We start from the raw sequence: 15,733 nt of genomic DNA, 5'->3' as shown, positions 1-15,733 counted from the left end.
AGAGACAAATACCTTGTTACTTTTGATAATTCGTTAAGTTTATAGTTTATCAAGTTCGTTACTGTATATGAAGTGAAATTCAGGTACACACTACAACAAAATTACTCTTTTTTTTTTGATAGCTAATGCAATATAATTAACTCACCCTAGTATTAGACAGTTAAATGATTACCTTTCTTGTTGAGGAAGAAAGTTTTTTTTTTATTTTCTATTTAGTATATTTTTATATAGTGTTTCTTTATATTTAAAACGAATTATTTGGCAGTTTGAATGCTCCATGGTCAATATTTTTCTCCTGAAGCTAAAGATACTATTCTGTTTATTTATATAATCAGACACGACTGGATATATAGGCTTACCTTAGCAGTTTGGGGTTAAATAGTTAAGTACTCATTCATTCATTTCCTTTTCGGCTTAGTCTCTGTATTAATCAGGGGACGCCACAGTGAAATGAACCGGCAACACATTCAGCATACGTTTTACGCTTCCAGTAGCAACCCCCTCACTAGGAAACACCCAGACACTCTTATTCACACACATACACTACGGACAATTTAGCTTATCCAATTCATCTATACAGTATCACTTGTTTTTGTGTTATAACTGTGGGAGAAACTGGAGCCCCCAAAGGAAACAGCCAAACATGCAAACTCCACAGTTTGGCAAAAAATGGCAACTGACCCAGCTGAGGCTTGAAACAGCATCCTTCTTGCTGTAAGGCAACAGCTCTACCAACTGCGACACCTCATAACCATATTATGTACTCGCTCAGAAATTAAATTTGTAACAACAAAATTACATTGGGTACCTTCAAAGATTATAGATAACTGCTTCATGTTTTCAGAACATTATACAGTGTTAAACTAGTGATATACACTCACCGACCACTTTATTAGGTACACCTTACTAGTATATGGTTGGACAACCTTTTGCCTTTAGAACTGTCTTAATTTTTCGTGGCAAAGATTCAACAAGGTACTAAAAATATTTGTTTGAGATTTTGGTCCATACTGACATGTTAGCATCACACAGTTGCTGTAGATGGATCAGTTCCACATCCATAATGTAAATCTCCGGTTTGTACAACACTCCAAAGGTGCTTTATTGGATTGAGATCTGGTGACTGTGGAGGCTATTTAAGTACAGTGAACTCATTGTCATGTTCAAAAAACCAGTCTGAGATGATTTACACTGAGATGATGGTACTAATGGGCCTAAAGTATGCCAAGAAAATATCAACCACACTATTAAAAAACCACCACCAGCCTGAACTGTTGATACAAGGCAGGATGGATCTATGCTTTCATGTTGTTGATGCCTAATTCTGACCGTACCATCCCAATGTTGCAGCAGGAATCGAGACTCATCAGTCCAGGCAATGTTTTTCCAGTCTTCTATTATCTAATTTTGGTGAGCCTGTGCAAATTGTAGCCTGGGTGAGTGTATTTGAGTTGCTGTTAACTTTCTATCATCTTGAACCAGTCTGCCCATTCTACTCTGACCTTAGGCATCAACAAGGCATTTGCACCCACAGTACTGCCGCTCATGGGATATTTTCTCTTTTTCTGACCATTCTCTATAAGCCCTAGATATGTTTGTGAGTGAAAATCCCAATAGATAATCAGTTTCTGAAATACTCAGACCAGTCCGTCTGAAACCAACAACCATGCCACATTCAAAGTCACTTAAATCACCTTACTTGCCCATTCTGATGCTCGGTTTGAACTGCAGCAGATCGTCTTGACCATGCCTACATGCCTAAATTCATTGAGTTGAAGCAATGTGATTGGCTGATAAGAAACTTGCATTAACAAGAAGTTGGACAGGTGTACCTAATAAAGTGACCCTCTTTTTCCTCTCCATATGCACCAGATGTATGCATAAAAAATGACATATTACTTAAGACTTGTCATGGCATCTGTATATTATATATGACATCTATACATAAATTGCTTCAATCTGGTGATTTGTTAGTGCTTCTTTTATCCCCATCGCAGTGCACATACTGATACTGATGATCATACTGATGCAGCTATTTAAAATTAATATCTGCTAACAAAACAAAATCCAGAATTTTACAAATCTGTGCTTAAGTTTATTCTGTACCTGAAACTGTACAGTCTCCTGCATTGCCCCTAGATGAACAGGAATGTGAGGGGCATTAGACACCAAGCCTCCATCAGGACCAAACACAGCACAGGAGAAATCCAAACGCTCCTTTATATTGGTGGAGATGGCGGTTCTCTGTAGCACACGGCCCATCTGCTCTGTGTTTAAAAAACAAAAACAGAAAGATTTGATTGTGTATTTACAGATAATTTCACACTCTCATTTTTGCCTGTCCTGTCAAACCTGCAATGCTCATGAACCGATGGGAGAAGATAGACAACTGGATGGTGTTGAGTTCGGTTCCTAACACACACTGCGTTCCCATGCCAACAGCAATACACACATCACCATCCTCTGTCAGATGAGCCACACATGTTGGCTCCACAAGAATTGTGCTGAAAAACAAACATAAATGAGTAAATGAGTGGGGCGACACAGTGGAGCAGTGGGTGGCGATGTCTCCTCACGGCAAGGTCTCTGGTTCGAGCCTCGGCTAGGTCAGTTGACATTTCTGTGTGGAGTTTGCATTTTCTCTCTGTGTTGGCTTGGGTTTCCTCCGGGGGCTATGGTTTCCCCCACAAGTCCAAAGACATGCGTTATAGATGAACTGGGTAAGCTAAATTGGCCGTAGTGTGTGTGTGAATGAGAGTGTATGGGTGTTTCCCAGTGATGGGTTGCAGCTGGAAGGGCGTTCATTCATTCATTCATTTTCTTGTCGGCTTAGTCCCTTTATTAATCCGGGGTCGCCATAGCGGAATGAATCGCCAAATTATCCAGCAAGTTTTTACGCAGCGGACGCCCTTCCAGCCGCAACCCATCTCTGGGAAACATCCACACACACATTCACACACACACACACACATTCACACACACATTCACACACACATTCACACACACACACACACACACACACACACACACACACACACACACACACACACACACACACACACACACACACACACACACACACACACACACTACGGACAATTTAGCCTACCCAATTCACCTGTACCTCATGTCTTTGGACTGTGGGGTGAAACCGGAGCACCCAGAGGCAGGGAGAACATGCAAACTCCACACAGAAATGCCAACTGAGCCGAGGTTCGAATCAGCGACCCAGCAACCTTCTTACTGTGAGGCGACAGCACTACCTACTGCGCCACTCCCTCGCCGGCTGGAAGGGCATTTGCTACGTAAAACATATCTGGATATGTCATTCTGCTGTGGCGACCTCTGATTAATAAAGAGGCAAAGCTGAAAAGAAAATCATATGGACAATCACATGAAATCATATGGTGGTTCAAGATGGATATAACATTTCTTAATACCTCTGTAAACTTGAACTTAACTTTATAAAAATAATGTATATTAGTCTTTAAAATGTTACATTCTAATAAAATATAAGAATTTGTGAGTTGTAAGAATTTATGAGTCCTTTAATTAGAACTTTGTGTACTATAATCAGCCATTGGGCTGATGAGTTTTTTTCTTCTGAAAATTTTGACACCTGTTTTTAGAGATGTTAAAAGGGAAAGAAGAAAAAACATAGAAACACATAATCACTCCTACTACCCTCACAGAAATACAGCCCAAGTGTTGTGATGGTGTGTTGTTTGTCTCCGCTGGCTATTACTTACAGTAGTCTATTGTAATCACCATCATGTGTTCCCTATTGGAGATCGCATACTAATGAAACACATCTCCCAGAACTCTTTGCGCTACATCACTCCTGCCTCAGCTGACAGCCATTGGGTCACACACATACCCACTCACAGCTGAAACTCATCATCACATACCTCTTAGTTTGTCATCCACATTGCTGAGTATCGATTAGCTGTTGATATTATATAAAGTGGTTTCCTTGGCTGCGTCTGAAACCGCATACTTCCATACTATATAGTACGCTAAAATCAGTATGCGAGCCGAGTAGTATGTCCGAATTCATAGAATTCAAAAATCAGTATGCGAGAAGTACCTGGATGATTTACTACTTCCGACGAGATTCTGGAGTGCGCATCCCAAGTACGCTACTCTATCCCATGATGCCCTGAGAGCGAATTCATAAATGGGAGTAAAGCGACGCACAAAGGTAGGTCACGTGACCATGACAAAATGGTGGATGTAGTACATCCGAATTCCATTCATACTTTTTACGTTCATACTGTATAGAACATACTTTTCTAACGGCTGAGTAGTACGTTTAAATTCAAATGCAGTACCTACTGAATAGTAGGCAGTTTCGGACGCAGCCCTTGTCTCTTGTGTTTTTTGACTATTGGACTGTTTTTCATTTTCTGAATCTTTGCTGCCTGCCCTGAACATTTGCCTGCCTTTAGATTACGCTCTTGGATCATCTACTACACTATTTATAGTGGTTTTCGAACCCCTGCCTGTCTGATAATTCTCATAATAAAGCTGCATTTGGAACTGTTTGCATAGCATCAATACATTACACCAAGCCTGTTGCCATGTCAACTTTGGAAAAGGTAGGTGAAGATTTGTTGTCTGAACACACCCTTGTGGCCACCATTGAATTCCTTATTTCTTCAGCAGTCCTGTCTGACCTAATGGACACTATGGGTCTAACTAGGGGTGCGTTTCCAAAAACCATCGTTAGCCAACTAAGGTCGCAAGTTGTGTCTTTCCAAACATAGTTTGTTGATTTGCCGTTTCCCAAATCCATCATTCCAATGAACATTCGCAAACTGCTTTTAGGTGTAATTAGCTTTCAAAGCATTTTTAAAGCTCAGTTTTAGCAATCTTCATGTTGACAATTGCACTCACTTCACTGTGCACTTTAAAATCATTTATGCTATTTTAAACACAGACGTGGCTTATGAAGAAAGTTATAGGTGACCTATTATTTAAAAGTGGAATTTACGTTATGTCTCCAAAGCATGTTGTTTAAAACATTTCTGCAGTGGTTTGCATGTGTCAAATTGTAAAAGTAGTCTTTAAAAAAAACAATAAAAAAAACTATTTCCTACTTAATAATAATAATAATAATAATAATAATAATAATTGTCATCATCATTAATATTATTAATATTATTATTAAAGTAGGCTTTTTTAATTTCCTAATAAATAATAAATATAAAATTTTATTTCATGATAAATAGAAAATATTTTAAAAATTTTTTCTTTATAACACATAAAAATACATATAAAACTTACATATATCTTGTGAACGGTATAACAGAACATTTTAGTGGTGTTAAAACCTTAACTTTTACAAACCGTGGTAACCCTTGAAAGTGGTTATCCTCCACATTAAGACATCACTTTGACTGCACAATGGACTTTTGCACCTCTGGTCTATATACCTATGCCTCAGCCTTCAACATTCCATCAACTTCACTCCCAAACATTCAAATCCTGAGATAATGACTCAACCAATGAACTTCAACAGGTTTAATCTAGTCTGACCCCCCCCCCCCCCCCCCAAATAAGCAGCAATAAAAAAAAAAAAAAAAAGTGGAAAAGTATAATGTACAACTTAAATATTTTAGTAAATGACAAACCTGTTTTTATCAATAATGATGGCAGGTCCCTGAATACTGTGATCACAGGAAAGATCCTCCCACAGATACACACTGGTGTCCAGATAACGATCCTCAAAGTAACACTGTGTCATCTGATCAGAAAAAAAAAAGTTAATGAGCAACATTTCTATATGATGCCTTGATTTTATTAATCGCATAATGGCATTTAGGCAAGTTTTACCAATGGACATGACAAAGAATTAAAATTAGAAAATAAGCAAAAACAGGGTTTATTGTTTAAACATCTTCAAAATGGTCTAAAGTTATGACTAGGGCCAGACAGAATCTGCTGATATTTTTTTTGCTATTTCTGCACAGGATTTTGTAAAACATTTGTGGATTTATGTGGAATGAATTTTGGGAGTATCGTATCTAAAAACATAATGTATTAAATAAACAAAATTTTTACCTTTTAAATTTTATTTAATGTTTGCTATGCAAATCCAATTAGATCCACATTTTTGGTGCAAGTCTCAAAGCAACAAAGACAATAGCAAGTCTCACAAATACTATAGCTACAAAAAGACAAAAATATCACTTTACAAACTGTACTGTAAATAAATCATATATACATTTTCATATTAATCAATGATGTTACGAAAAATAAATTCAAACTAAATAAATATAAATTTACACATATTTACATAAGTAAATAAATAGACTCAATGATGGGTTAAAATCTGGAGAAATCTGCAGATTTCTGTGCGCACAGATTCAGTGTGGGCCTAGTTATGGCTTAGAAGGCCCCTCAAAATTATTCTTCACCAAAAAGAAACCACACATATTTTCTTCTGGTGAATCAGATTATATTTGTTACAAGTTGTTGTTAAAAAACTCATGATTTGGTTTTCACAAATTGGAAAAAAAGCACTTTCACACAGTTTGTCTCAAAGAAATGACTCATAAGTTGGCAATATAAAAGACCAAAGTAACATCATATTTACACAATGCAATTGTTGAAACACCCAATAAAGCATCCATTTACTAATTATCTAAAACAAACCTCACTTTAACATCCTTCATAGACCTCCTAAAAAGAAATTCAGCTATTTTAACATATAACGCCCAATTTACACGGGGCGTCAGCTTCAACGCCTACCGTTCAGTTTGAATGGGTGATGTCAGGTGTTGCCGAACTGCACTGCGGATCCATTGGCGACACTTCAGTGGTGTTGCTCGTTACAGAAGTTGGGACTTGCTCAAATTTTCAAGCGCTGACGGCTGCAATGATGATCGCGTCAGCCCCAACTTCAGACATGCCCTCTGACAACCGTTGATGCTGAAGCCCCGTGTGAATGGGGTGTTACAGTTTACTCTAAAATGTGATTTGTTAAAAATGTCTAACTGCACAAATACAGTGCATCCAGAAAGTATTCATAGCGCTTCACTTTTTAACATTTTTTAATGTTACAGCCTTATTTCAAAATGGATTAAATTCATTTATTTCCTCGAAATTCTACACACAATACCCCATAATGACAATGTGAAAAAAAGATTTTTTGAAATTGTTGCAAACTTATCAAAAGTAAAAAACCTGAAAAATCACATGTACATAAGTATTCACAGCTTTTGCTGTGAAGCTCTAAATTGAGCGCAGGTATATTTTGTTTCCACTAATCATTCTTTAGATGTTTTAGCAGCTTAATTTGAGTTCACCTGTGGTAAATTGAGTTGATTGGACATGATTTGAAAAGGCATACACCTGTCTATATACGGTCCCAGGGTTGACAGTGCATGTCAAAGAACAAACCAAGCATGAAGACAAAGGAATTGTCTGTGGACCTCCGTTGCGTTACCCAGGCTTTACGTTTAGAGAAAACCAGGCACCGCTCATCACCAGGCTAATACCATCCCTACAGTGAAGCATGGTGGTGGCAGCATCATGCTGTGGGGAGATTTTCAGCAGCAGGAACCGCAAGACTAGTCAGGATAGAGGGAAAGATAAATGCAGCAATGTACAGAGACATCCTGAATGAAAACCTGCAAAGACTGGGGTGACGGTTCCTCCAGAAGAACAATGATTTAAAGCACACCTCCAAAATATCAATGGAGTGGCTTCACAACAACTTGGTGAATGTCCTTGAGTGACCCAGCCAGAGCCCAGACCTTAAGCCGATTGAACATCTCTGGAGAGATCTGAAAATGGCTGTACACTGTCGCTTCCCAACCAACCTGATAGAGCGAGAAAGGTACTGCAAAGAGAAATGGGCAAAAATTCCAAAAGACAGGTTTGCCAAGCTTGTGGCATCATATTTAAAAAGACTTGAGGCTGTAATTGCTGCCAAAGGTGCATTAACAAAGTATTGAGCAAAGGCTGTGAAGACTTATGTAAATGTGATTTTTCAGGGTTTTTATTTTATCAAATTTGCAACAATTTTCAAAAATCTTTTTTTCACATTTTCCCCAGTCATTACGGGGTAGTGTCTGTAGAATTTTGAGGAAATAAATGAATTTAGTCCATTTTAGAATAAGACTGGAACATAAAAAAAATGTGGAAAAAGTGGAGCACTATAAATTATTTCCGGATGCACTGTAAAACATGAAAAATCATGATATACATTTTCACCCATATTCAAGTCACATCCAGTACACTGCTATGCAGCATGATTATCAGCCAGTCAGTCTTTATTTATTTCCCGAAGGCAATTTGGTTACAGCATGCAAGCACGTAACACATAATACACAAAACACATTGTACAATACAAATTTACTGATCTTAATTTCTGTAAGCAGTACAATATTTGCAGCCCCTTCTTAAAAAAATTATTAGTTTTTGCTTACCCTTGTTTGCTTACCCTAATCAGTCTTCTCATTCATTAATTTTCTTTCGGCTTAGTCCTTTTATTAATCTGGGGTCGCCACAGCAGCATGAACTGCCAACTTATCCAGCACGTTTTTACGCAGCTGAAGCCCTTCCAGCCGCAACCCATCTCTGGGAAACATCCACACACACACATTCACACTCATACACTACGGACAATTTAGCCTACCCAAATCACCTGTACCACATGTCTTTGGACTGTGGGGGAAACCGGAGCACCCGGAGGAAACCCACGCGAACACTGGGAGAACATCCAAACTCCACACAAAAAAGCCAACAGACCCAGTCAAGGCTTGAACCAGCGACCTTCTTGCTGTGAGGCGACAGCACTACCTACTGCGCTACTGCGTCGCCCTAATCAGCGTTCTCTTAAAATTAAGTCTTAAGTACATTCAACTGTAAAGAAAGCCTCCTGACACCATCTGGAATTTTTATAATACACGGCTGGGTGAGGGATCTTTTTGTTTCATTACTAGTGCAATCATTCAGTTTATATTACATTTGTCAGGGGAACACTGCCATTGACTGTTTATATTAGAGCAAATAAGAACATAAACATATATTTATTGAAGTTTCTAGTCACTATTTGAGTAGTTTACCCAACTATGACAATTTCCACTTTTGAGAACTCCTAACATGTTTAAAGAGCTTGCTGTGTTTTAAAGCAATGCCTTGATTTGCTATTACTTTCAGCAACGCAGAGTGCAGTTTTAGAGTGTTAAGAGTTTTAGAATGTTTTCTTTTTTTAAATTCTTGCACATACCTTACATGCCTTGCATACCTTAATAGGATTTGGAGATTTCTGTCCCGCTTTGGCCTGTACTTCTGACCTAATTCCAGACTTTCCAGAACCACGTACACGGATATCATCCACCATGATAGGCCTATCAGTGATAGTGAAGCCAAACTCTTTCAGATATCTGATGTAGATAAAGAAAGAGTAAAAGTCAGATAAGCATACAAGTAGTCATTTTGGACAATTCAGAGTGGAAACTATAGTACCGTTTAGTGAATGCAGTGCGGAAATCTCCAGTGCGGCAGGAGCTGGCATTACTGGGGTGATCTGTAGCTGTTATCATGAGCGCACAATCTGTGCCTTCATAGCGAAGGTGCAGGAAAACTTCTATATTAATCTGAGATCTGCAAAGACACAATCATGTTTTTATCTTGTTATTACTGCAAGCATATGTTAATGCCTTTTTATTTGTATCTGTTTAAAGGCCAGATCAAAAAAAAACTTTGAGCATGACCTGCTGAAGCCACGTTTACGCAGTATTTCATCACAGCGTTGAGACAGTTGCTCTATTCTACGGTCCAGCTCAGAGAATGAGCCTGCTTCATACTGTAGAGAACATGGTTCCTGAACCTCTTCAACCACATCAGCCAGAGCCAAACCATATGCTGATAGCACTCCGCTGTATCTATCAGGGAAAAGAGTACATATAATATACAGCCAAAAGTGGACAAAAGAACATGCTATAAATTACTGAACAGCATAGGACTATATTACAGATATACTTACTAACTGCAAACCTAACAGATAATTAGGATCAAGTAAATAAAAATTTCCAAAGGTTCAGTCATAGCAAGGTGAATCTGCTTTAAGCTACTACACCCACTGCTGCTAAAATCAGCTTCCAGAATAGATCAGAGGTGCTCCAACATTTAAAATTTTTGTTTAGATTTTGCATGTTCTCCCTATAATCGTATGGGTTTCCTTCGAGTGCTCCGGTTTGTCCCAGTCCAAAGACATGCAGTACCCCACCCGGAGGAAACCCACGCAAAGGCAGCGAGAACATGCAAACTCCACACAGAAACACCAACTGAGCCGAGGTTCGAACCAGCCACCCAGCGACCTTCTTGCAGTGAGGCCACAGCACTTCCTACTGCGCCACTGCCTCGCCCATAATTAATTTAATACAATTATAAAATTAAAGACATACTTGTGTATGAAAACCATCTTCATGCCTAAAGCTCTTGCAATGGCACAAGCATGTTGACCTCCAGCTCCTCCAAAACATGCCAGCACATGTTCAGATGTATCATGGCCTTTAGCCTGTTAAGAGACAGTTTGTGTTCAAAACAAATATTCAGATTGCAGACCTGTAAAACTAGAATGGGTTAGGTAGTGGCTGTTAAAAAAAACCCTTTATAAGATTTATGGTTGTTGGGTCACTTGGAAAAGTGGAAATGTAATACCATTTAGATCAAAGCTTATAATGTGGAACAAATCTCCTTTCATGAGAATTTGTTTCTAATGAAGCAAAGCTAATCACTATCACAACAATTTTATTGCACTATCTGACAAAAGTCTTGCTGTTGATCCCAGTTGTAAGAGCAACAAGTAATAACTTGATTTTTAGTTGATCATTTGGAATAGTGTCAGAAGGTAGATTTTTCTGATAAATCATCTGTTAAACTGTATCTCAATCATCGCTAATAATGCAGAAGACCCATTGGGCTTCGCATAGACCCAAGATTCTCACAGAAATCAGTCAAGTTTGGTGAAGTCATGATTTAAGGTTACATTCAGTATGGAGGTGTGCGAGAGATCTGCAGAGTGGATGGCAACATCAAGAGTCTGAGGTATCAGCACAGTTGTGCTGTCCATTACATTACAAACTACAGAATAGGGCAAATACTGAAGCTGGATTGCACTCCTCCTTATACTTCAGCCTCCACAAAGTTCCTGAAAACAAAGAGGGTCAAGGTGCTCCCGGATTGGCCGACCCAGTCACCAGATATGAACATTATTGAGCATGTCTGGGGTAAGATGAAGGAGAAGGCATTGAAGATGAATCCAAATAATCTTGGTGAACTATGAGAGTCCTGCACTGCAAAAAATGCTTTTCTTACTTAGATTTTTTGTCTTGTTTTTTTGTCTTGTTTCTAGTGTAAATATCTGAAAATTCCTAAATTAAGAAGAATTTTCTAGACAAGCAAAACATATTGTCTTGTTTTGAGAAATAATATGCCAATAATAAATGAGTTTTTCCTTAAAACAAGCTAAATAATCTGCCAATGGGGTAAGCAAAATAATCTTACGTCAAAAGAAAAAACAACATTAATTTGCTTACCCCATTGGCAAATTATTTTACTTGTTTTAAGGAAAAACTCATTTAATATTGGCATATTTTTTCTCAAAACGAGACAATATGTTTTGCTTGTCTAGAAAATGCCTCTTGATATAAGAAATTTTAAATATTTAGACTAGAAACAAGACAAAAAATCTAAGCAAGAAAAGCATTTTTTGCAGTGTGCAAGACCACTTTCTTTGCCATTCCAGGTGACTTTATTAATAAGTTATTTAAGTCATTGCAGAGATGTATGGATGCAGTCGTACAAGCTCATGGGAGTCATACACAATATTAATTCTTTTTCCACTGCACGAGGAGCATATTTTTTTGTTAAAATAAGCAGAATCTAGAGGCCTGTGCTTTTCACATAAGCCACTTCAGATACCAAATGATCAACTAGAAGTCACGTTATTATTTGTTGTTGCTAAAATTTGGACAGGCGACAAGTCTTTTGTCATGAAGAGCTAAAATTCTATTTACGAAATTGAGATCTATGGAAACTCTGTTATTTCAGTCTTCAGTAATTGAAATGTTTTATTGCTCTTCAGCAGATTGGGTCTACTGGGTCCATTGGGATACTCTTAAAATACAAATGCCACAAGCAATAGAAGTGTGTTTTACCTGTGTCAGTGCTCTGATTGGCCTGCACATGGCCTCATTAGCCACATTGATGAAACCCATGGCAATGTCCTCTATACTCATTTTTGACAATTGTGCTCCTGAAGCACTATTAGATGTTTGGTTAGTAGAAAGGAAGTGGTTAATTTCTTGTGTGAGTTTGGAGAAATGCTTCATGGTTTCTTCAGTTGACAAAGGCTCATTTTCTCCAGGGCCAAATATTTTTGGAAAGAAAGAAGGCAGCAGTCGGCCGAGGGCTAGATTAGCATCAGTGACTGTCAAAGGACCACCTGTAGAGAAACAATAAATATGTGCTATAGAGTTACTGTATATTAGTCTTTTAGACTATTCTAGCTGCAGAAACTCATTTGTAACTATTACACAATCACAGGTCTAAATGGGGTGGTCCACTATGATATGATATTTCAAACTTTAGTTGATGTGTAATGTAGCTGTGCGAACATAAACAACATCTCTGAATTTCATACGCTCAAAGTTCAATGCAAAGGGAGACATTGGCTTTTACAGAGTTAGCTTAGCAAAGCCTACAGCGAACAAAGTTTAGGCACAACAAAAATACATCCGAGATAGTGAGATCACGAACGCTTCAGGTTATGTGCATTCACCACATCGTGCAGCGAAGGGGCATGGCCAGAGGTGCTGTAATGTTATAGCAGAGAAAGCTAAAATGCCGTCCAAATGCTGCTATTTCCACAGAGCTTCTTCTGTTTCTGCATTTAGGTTTCCAAAGGACATGACACAAAGAGAGACGTGCTTACAATGTAATTTAAATTTTGTTCCAGAAAAATCTAAAAACAATATACAGCTAGTATTTGACAAAGGACAGCTTCCAGAATCTCTCCAAGTTCAGTGCTGAATTTGGCTAAAAACTCCTCAAAGAAGGAGCAGCTCCAACCATAATAGATGAAGCTGTGGATTGTGATCCACAACCTCTAAGTATTTTTGTTTATTAAAGTGGATCTATTACATGCATATTGTCTAGCGTTAATGGTATGTTGTAGCAAGGACATAAACAAGGATGTGAACAATGGGAAATGATGTTTGTCACTGTTAACAATTTAGCTACTAACTCACATTTATCCAGCAAACCCCTGTAAAAACCCACAATCTTCACCAGCGCTGCAGTGTCTTTCTATGTGGCCGCTTTCCCTGTGTTCTACATCTCAAATAAGAAATCTCAAAAGATACGTGAACATTTCATATTACTTACATGTGCTCATTGCGAATATATATAATAGACACTTGCCAGATTTTATTTTAGAGAGCAGGCGTGAGCTTCATCTCTGTCGTTTTCATTTTCTGTGTGATTCAGGCTCAAACTAATATGGCTAACAGCTAAACTGACAGACAGTATTTACATAGCTGAGGCACAGCACGTGCTATTAGAGACATGGCGCTTTTCCTGGTGATGTAGAAACAATCCAAAAATCACAGCACATTATGTTAGTTGAGTAGCTGTATATAATCAAAGTAAGATATGTGAAAAAATAATAATAATAATTTTTACAAATAAAGCATGAGCACACATTGTGTTGCATCTTAGAATCACAATCAATACTTATAAATACACTCTGGACCACCCCTTTTAAAACTGTAACGGTTTAACACTGAAATGACTGTCGAAGTTTCATGTGTTTTAAATGGTAATGCTCAGTAAAATATAATCCAAACTCAACATCGCATATCCTGCAATGTGACTATTATAGATGCGCACATTGCAATACTGAGGCTGAAATGATATATTGTGCTGCCCTAGTTTTTCTCTGCTGCCTGCCAATTGTACTATTAGCTCTGTTATTGGATGTTATTTGTTTGCTGCCAGCTACAACTCAGCCTGATGTCTTACACTGGTTGTGCTTACACATTCTGTGTTTGTTAGGGTTTGACCGTTGCCTTTTTAGCCACAATTTTAATAATTCAATAAACTAGCGTGATTACAAAAATACACACCTTTTTAGTTGGAGACTTTGAGTAAAAGTGACAGCAGTGAGAGACATTTTGGTTTATTTTTGTTTTACTTACAGCTGTGTTCAGTGGCAGACTGAAAAGGTTTTACAGTCAGTTTTGGTTTTGTATTGTCTTGTTCTGCTATTTCTCACTTTCTTCGTCCCCACATATTTCCCCCTCTTTGGTTATAATAAGAAAAATGTCCAAATGATCATTTAAATGAAATGATAATTTATTGCACATTTACAGAATATAATTATGAATTACTTTATTACATAAAATATTTATTATGTAAAATAAAGCTAGTCAGAATGGGCAAAATCACATCTGACAGCCGCACCATCAGCACTGATGCCCCCCCAGGGCACCAGCTCTCTCCCCACTGCTCTTCTCCCTGTACACCAATGATTGCACAGCGAAAGACCCCTCCATCAAGCTCTTGAAGTTTGTGGACGACTCTTCTGTTATTGGCTTAATTCGGAATGATGACAAGTCTGCATACAGACGGCAGGTGGAGAGGCTGACTTTTTGTTGCAGATGCACCAACCTGGAGCCGAACACGCTTAAAACAGTGGAGATGATAGTGGACTTTAGGAGAAACTCCCCTGCACTCCCCCCACTTACCATCATGAACAGCACTGTGGCTGCAGTAGAGTCATTCAGGTTCCTGGGCACCACCATCTCTCAGGATCTAAAGTGGGACACTCACATAGACTCTATTGCGATGAAAGCCCAGCAGAGACTGTACTTCCTTTGTCAGCTAAGGAAGTTCAACCTGCCATAGGAGCTGCTCATACAGTTCTACTCAGCTGTCATCCAATCCATCCTCTACACTTCAATCAACATCTGGTTCGGCTGAGCTGCCAAAACCGTCCTCCGTAGACTACAGCGAATAATCCGGACTGCTGAATGAATCACTGGCACTACCCTTCCTACTCTTTAAGAACTGTCCTGTCTACCTCATAAACTGTTAATATTCCCCTACTGTGCAATAAACATGTGCAATACTTTCTCATACGCACTTGTACACAGCACCTTATAACCTGTATATTTATAACAAATCTGTACATGCAGTTCAATATCCAGATCTTTTTTACTAAGTGCATCTCTGTTGTTTGTCTGTTTATCCTCTTTTTTTTTCGTATTTATTTTGTGTTGTCACTTGTTACTTTATGTACATTGGAAGCTTCTGTAGCCAAAACAAATTCTTTGTGTGTGTGAAGCACACTTGGCAATAAAACTGATTCTGATAAATGTAATAACATCAGTCAAGGTTTATTTTAAAGTGCTGACTTGGTGAAAATGTTCAGAACAGCGGTGGTCAATTACACTTTGGGGTGGTTTTAGAGGGCCTGACCGATACTGTTAATTTGTAAAAAAAAAAAATCAGTGAAACTATTTAGTAAACATTAACAAAATTTGTAAAAATATAAATGAATGTAAAAAAGGATAAATTAAACTAAAAGTATTTACACAAAATACACCAAAAGTATTTTAAAGACCATCGTCACAATATCAACTTCATATAAATGCCACGGCATTGTTTGTTTGATTGCTTCACCCTAATATTTGTTTACTTAATCATTCATTCATTT

General features: G+C 38.1%; 1 protein-coding gene across 2 annotated transcripts in view; it reads right to left on the bottom strand.

The window, feature by feature from the left end:
* Positions 1–15,733, bottom strand: part of oplah (5-oxoprolinase, ATP-hydrolysing) — a 69,515-nt gene that overhangs the window by 27,765 nt on the left and 26,017 nt on the right. For both annotated transcript variants that reach the window (XM_005156046.6, NM_001200059.1), the window contains exons 10-17: positions 12,174–12,460; positions 10,419–10,531; positions 9,726–9,896; positions 9,478–9,615; positions 9,257–9,395; positions 5,634–5,746; positions 2,353–2,504; positions 2,107–2,267 (exon numbers count right to left, since the gene is read on the bottom strand). In XM_005156046.6, the coding sequence (XP_005156103.1) occupies positions 2,107–2,267; positions 2,353–2,504; positions 5,634–5,746; positions 9,257–9,395; positions 9,478–9,615; positions 9,726–9,896; positions 10,419–10,531; positions 12,174–12,460 (1,274 nt within the window). The remainder of the gene's footprint in view (positions 1–2,106; positions 2,268–2,352; positions 2,505–5,633; positions 5,747–9,256; positions 9,396–9,477; positions 9,616–9,725; positions 9,897–10,418; positions 10,532–12,173; positions 12,461–15,733) is intronic.

Source organism: Danio rerio, chromosome 12, assembly GCF_049306965.1.
Source record: "Danio rerio strain Tuebingen ecotype United States chromosome 12, GRCz12tu, whole genome shotgun sequence".
Classification (NCBI taxonomy): domain Eukaryota; kingdom Metazoa; phylum Chordata; class Actinopteri; order Cypriniformes; family Danionidae; genus Danio; species Danio rerio.
This window is presented reverse-complemented; position numbering and strand designations above follow the sequence as displayed.